Below are 6,001 nucleotides of genomic sequence, written 5' to 3' on the forward strand. Positions count from 1 at the left end.
TTCAGTTCAATCAAATGTTCATCAAATGAAAATGCATTTATTTATTTATTTTTTTAACTTCGGTGCATTTTGTATTTAATTTCTTACACATTTAAGCTGGTTAATAAACTATGGTACCTCAACCATACCTCAACGCCCATCGGGGATACCCCAGGTAACAAAACGAACAAGCATTATGGTCCCACCTACTTACTTGCCATTGGCTGAGAACTGATCGACAGTACACCTGGCCAATCACCTTAATCGTTGGTGTTTCGTCTTTTCCCTTGGGCCAATGAAACACAACCAGGAAGTTAAGATCAACATGTTAAAATATTAACGAAATGTAAGGACTACAATCAACAACAACGCTAATACACGATATTATTATTAAAGGACATTATATGTATGGTGTTTTGTTTTTCTCGTCTCACCACAGGGTCCCAGCTGTTTCTAATTTGCTGGTTTTGCAAATCTTCAAGTGTCGTCAAGTTGCTCGACACGCTCACCGGCGCAAAGTTCATCGACGTTAGTAACGGAATGGAGTCAGTCGAGAAGTCCTGCTGTGTTGTCACGGTGTCCGAGACCTTTTCTGCCAAAAGACCCGTCAGCTGCAGCGGAGTCATCCTCAATTCCCAAACCGGAACGGTAATTTGCAACGGTCTCCCATTCTCCCGTTTTATTGAGGATGACGAATCTCTCTCCGCAGATCCCAGGTTCCTGTTACCGCACAGTTTCAGCGAAAAACTTAACATTCGCATAAGTTTTTCTGCACAACGAGGTCTGGACACCAACCAGTGCGCATATGAAGCATGCACAGTCTCCAAAACCAACACCGCCCGCCAACATGAAGCCACAGCCGAGCTGCTGATGCTGGTCAATTGCCTGGAGTTCAAGAAGGCGTTCCGGGCAATTTTCCAAGAGGCTGACAAATGGCGTTTCCATGGCGACGAAGAGGATGAAGAAGTGACCAGAGACTCCCAGTTCCTCAGCTGGTTTGCTTTACTCAAGGCAGGTGCTGCAGACAGTGTCCCAAATTCAGGAGCCGTACCCTGGCAGGACAGCTCTCCTCTCCAGAAAGGATGCCCGGTCGTTGCGTGTGGCTCTCCCTTCGGTTCTCTCTGCCCAGATCTATTCATCAGCAGCCTCAGCAAGGGAATCATCAGTAACCTAGCCGGAGAGGACAACGCTGTCATTCTCACAGATGCCCGCTGCCTGCCTGGCACAGAGGGTGGGGGGCTGTTTCTGCCAAAAGGCAACCGGGCGTACCTCGTTGGCCTGATTGTGTCTCCGCTTTGCTGGAAGGCAAACGAGTGGATAGGCCTCACCCTCGTCTGCTCCCTCCAGCTGATCTTCAGGAACATCATCTGCTGCGTGAACGTCCAAGACCCACATAGAGAGATTCACCTCCACCAGGGAGAAGAAGCAGGCCTCCTCCACCTATCCAACACGGCTCATGTGTCAGAAGCTGTTAAGCACCCCACCGTGTGTCTGGTAGACAGCGGACAGTTCTGGGGCTCGGGGGTTGTTGTCGCTCCTCAGCTGGCTCTGACCTGCCGGCATGTTGTCAACGGAAAGTCGTCTGTCACTCTGAGGTTCTGTCACAGAGATAGGTAATGACACATTCACTGTGTAAACTGTTACACATCTGATTTAACTGTAAAGTCTGGATCATTGAACATACACACAGGACTCAAAAGCCGTTTAACCAGTTTATTACAGACGGCTGATAACAGAGATGGTTTGGATGGTGTGGATCTTTTTTTCTGTACAACAAAGAAAAAACACAGAAATACTGGGGTGCCACAACATTATAGTAAATTAACAAACAATTGCTACTGTCATGCATACCACAGCTAAATTTGCCACTAAATTAAACTTACATAAACTTGCATCTAAATAGACATAGGTCAGGTCTGCAGGTGTTTCTCTTACAGCAGGATCCTGAACACATAAGACTTGGGTAAGTGTCAATATAAACCAAATGTCACAATTCTTGGATCCAAACCAATATGTTTCATTCCATAAATCACTTACTGGTGAACTCAAGGTGGGTAACATGACAAGAGAGAACAAAGCACTGAACAAACAAATCAAGTGAGTTATATAACTTGTTGTTGGCACTGTCCCACCTCCCCACGGCATTGATTAGAAGAACTGTCAGTTTAGTGTCTAAGGCTTGAATGGATTAAATTTGGGATTTTTTTGAACACATTGTCTTCATCCCATCCAATGTCACCTGACAAGCCAAAAAGGCTTAGTTAAACAGGGTAATTCCACATCCTGCTCTACACAGTCAGTGATTTGAATAAAATTTGCTCTTCACGCTTGTCAGACAGCAAAGTTACCTACATTACTCATCATGTTCCCTTAGATCGTTAGAGAGCAATCCCACTGTGAATTGATTTGGCTCGAACAATACAGAGCCTGTCAGTTGTAACTAGTGAATTCTGATTCACAGGTTCCAGGAGACTGTGGGCGACGTGCTGTTTTCCACGAAGGCATCTTCACCCTATGATCTGGCTTTGGTGCAGCTGAGAGACTCCGCCCCCGAGGTTGTGGTCCCACGGCTTGCCAAGTCTTTTCAGCCAGGTAGCAACTTGTTTCATGTGTACACATATTTCTACACATCACAAACGCAAAAGCTAGTACAAGTTTGATATTGAACCTTTTCTCTCTGCCCTCAGGCGAGGATGTAGTGGTGGTGGGTTATGGTGGGTTGGGTCGGAGCTGCGGCCCTTCCCTGACCTGTGGTGTCCTCTCCAAAGCCATCAGCTTGAATTACCAGCCTGTCATGCTTCAGACCACCTGCGCAGTACAGGCGGGGGCCAGCGGGGGTGCTGTGGTACACACACACTCAGGAGAGCTGCTGGGTAAGGCTGTAGCCTGCAATTTGTCACAGTGTACACTCAGTGCAACTAGAGCATGATGTACCATTTTTGAGCAGTGGGGGGCACATTTTGACCATGGAAAAGATTAATGTAACAATGCACCACATGGATGAGCCTGGATGTGTATGGAAAAGACATTACACACATCAGATGGCTCTTTCTGCACTGCTGTAGTTGAAATGTTAACAGAGCGTAAGAGTATTTGCTTTGTTCCAGGTATTGTATCCAGCAACACAAGGGACTTTGCCACCAAAGTGACGTACCCGCACCTCAACTTCAGCATCCCGGTGACTGTATTCCAGCCATTGTTGCGGCGCTTTAACCAGACAAAGGATGTTGAGGTGTTCAGGGCTTTGGACACCACAGAAGAAGGAGTCAGAAGGGTGTGGAGGCTACAAGGTGCTCAAAGCAAACTATAACTGAGAACATATGCAGCTCTAGATATGTTATAGAGCTAACAGGCACAGACTCAGATCCTCACCTCTGGACTCACTGCTACACATGTACTGTACCAACACCTACATAGACAGGTAGTACTAATTGGACTTAATATTAGATTACTCATCAGTGTTATAATAAGATGGATATCTCAACAAGGACTTTGTTTATCTGGCAGAAAGGAGGATGAACAACTAGTAATAGCTTCTGTGTGAGGGATTAACTAATGCAACTAAAATATTTAATGTGCCTTGGTCATTAATTCATAATGTTAATACTGTAATTCATCTTACTGCTAAATTATTCCATAATAAGATGTCAGTGAAACAGTAACTTACAATTATACAGTAGTCTTTATGGATTAATACTACTGAAATGCTCAGTCAGGATCATGCAGTGAACAGTGTGAACTCTTGACAAGACCCCTTCATTTTAACAGCTAGGTTAAAATGAATATGAGCTACTTGAAAACTTGTTCTCATGGTTGTTTTTATTGTACTGTAATCTAACGTGATTAAATAGATTGGCGTTTTCTGATAAAATTGTAAACTCCATGTATGCCAGGTACATTTCTCTACACAATCCTCACAAATGCATCCTCAGTTTCAGAACTAGAAGACCCAAGGAACACAAACAAAAGCATAAATGACCCATAGATTTCTCCTGTGTAAACTCATAAGGCATCAAATGAACTTAAGGTAGAGGTTGCGACACAAAAAAAAACGCATTAGGCATCACACCTAGCGTCTCTGATTTCATGTCAGAATCCTCTAAGCCATATTTATATTACAGTATCAGGCAAAGACTATACACTTAAATTCCCTTGAAGCGTGTGATAGGATTTACACCTGGTAATGTTACATATGGATGTTTCTACCAAGCAGCAAGAATATATTCAGTATAATAAGCTGACAGGTTGCTGAGAATGATTGGTCCCTTTGGGTAGCTAGAGGAGACGCTGTCAGGATCAGGTTTTCAGACATCTGTTATTCCCTCTCTCCGCTCGGCAGAGTGGCTCGCTCTAAACCTGGCAGGAAGACCCACTCACTGTTAACACATTTAAGGCTTCACCCAATGGGATATTACTGGTACTGAATCCCATTATCACAGAAATGTGAAACTGAGAAACGACATTTCAGAGGATTGGTTACTGTCAGTTTGAGGGTGTACAATGCTAAGACGAGCTTTAGGGGCCTGTGATGCTAAGGGATGTGCATACATGATAACATAATGCTCCTCTATTCCACTATTCCCACATTGAATAGTTTACAGTGGAGAGGCTTCAGCAACGCCCCGAGGAGGCTGAGGAGAGAGTTTTCTAAAGGCATTGTGTTGTTAGAAGTGCTGATGTGCAAACTTAAGTCTGGATCTAGTTTCTGCTGGTCTCCCGTAGCTGTAGGCTACAGCCACTGCAGAATGAAATAAGGCAAAACTAGAAGTGAGCTGACAACAATAAGATCTGCTCCTCAGCAGATAAGTTACAGAGAGGAGGTTTCTGCCTTTGCATGGTACCTTATAAGAATTGAAGAGCTTATATTAAAATGGGAAAACCAGAAAAGATTGGTCTTTTTACATTGTAAAAATGCTGATGTTAACAAGTAATATATATCTGTATTCAGTCATAAAATCTTAATTTTCATGAAGCAAGAAAAAATATATTGTTGAGTTTAATTTGTTTGAAGAATTTCTTGAAATGAGGTGGATCAGTCCAAGATTATCAAAATGCTGTCACCTGTTCCAAATATTTTTGAAACAAGTTGATGTGCATTGGAAGCAAGTTGAATAGCAAGATTATTCCACTTGTCAGAACAATTTTAAGATTTTATTACTCAATACTAAATGAAATTACTTGCTAAGAGGGACTTTTTTGAAGTGTAAATGCCAAAACATTTATCTACTTACCATTAGTGCACCATACTTACTGAATTACAGGGATTGCTTGGGGAAAATGTTTGCTGGAGGATTAAAGTGCTGCAAAGTTGGCAAAGAATGAAGAAATGACAACAGAGGACAGACTCAGATGTATGGTGGCCGGACTGGGCCACATAGACCAGTTTATTTACTTTTTTTTATTAAACACAATAATTGATCCACATTATGATACGATGGACACTTGTCAACCAAGCAGTATGTTCTGCTAGTCTTTCAAGGCATTGGTAATAGGGGACTAATAGGTGACAATCTGTCTTCTGATACACACATTATATACAAGTTAAAGAGTGACGTGTGAGAAACTTTTTTTTAATAAGTCATGGATGAGACAGAGCACTACTGTCACACATGAGCCGAAGCATATGACATGAAAAGGATAAAGTCAAAGGGTGCATCTCAATATTCTGACGTGGCTTCCTCTCTTTATCGCCTCTCCCTTGGCGAAAACCAAGCTTGGTTATATCAGCGTATTGAAAAAGATGAAGAGGGCCAGTTTAGTCTACTGAAATGCACCCGTTATATCTCCAGTTCTTATGCAAGCACATGACAAGCACCTGCAGCTGCTTAAAGTCTCTGGTATGCATCAGCTAAAAACTGCTCAAAGATAGTTCAAAGGACATACAACAGAATAGAACAAAGATTCACAAGTATGAGGGACAAAATTCCTGACTCTTCAGACCCTTAATTTCTAAATAGTGGTAATATTTCCCCTTTCCCTCCCCCGTTATAAGAATATCCCGTAACATTAAATCCTCCCATCA

General features: G+C 42.8%; 1 protein-coding gene across 1 annotated transcript; it reads left to right on the forward strand.

The window, feature by feature from the left end:
• Nucleotides 1-335: 335 nt before the first annotated feature.
• Nucleotides 336-3,833, forward strand: tysnd1 (trypsin like peroxisomal matrix peptidase 1). The gene is made up of 4 exons (XM_071533377.1): nucleotides 336-1,592; nucleotides 2,441-2,571; nucleotides 2,667-2,852; nucleotides 3,087-3,833. Exons 1-4 carry the CDS (start codon nucleotides 388-390, stop codon nucleotides 3,287-3,289), a joined length of 1,725 nt encoding a protein of 574 aa, XP_071389478.1. The 5' UTR covers nucleotides 336-387; the 3' UTR covers nucleotides 3,290-3,833.
• The last annotated feature ends 2,168 nt before the right edge of the window (nucleotides 3,834-6,001 follow it).

Source organism: Centroberyx affinis, unplaced genomic scaffold (genome assembly GCF_046629955.1).
Source record: "Centroberyx affinis isolate AG114_WGS23_722 - 3 ecotype Tasmania unplaced genomic scaffold, CSIRO-AGI_Caff_v1 ptg002363l_1, whole genome shotgun sequence".
Taxonomy (NCBI): Eukaryota; Metazoa; Chordata; class Actinopteri; order Beryciformes; family Berycidae; genus Centroberyx; species Centroberyx affinis.

Coding starts and splice junctions, on each gene's coding strand:
- tysnd1 (XM_071533377.1), top strand. CDS start 388: ATGGTGTTTTGTTTTTCTCGTCTCACCACAGGGTCCCAGCTGTTTCTA. Junction 1,593..2,440: donor AGGTTCTGTCACAGAGATAG/GTAATGACACAT, acceptor TCTGATTCACAG/GTTCCAGGAGACTGTGGGCG. Junction 2,572..2,666: donor TGCCAAGTCTTTTCAGCCAG/GTAGCAACTTGT, acceptor CTCTGCCCTCAG/GCGAGGATGTAGTGGTGGTG.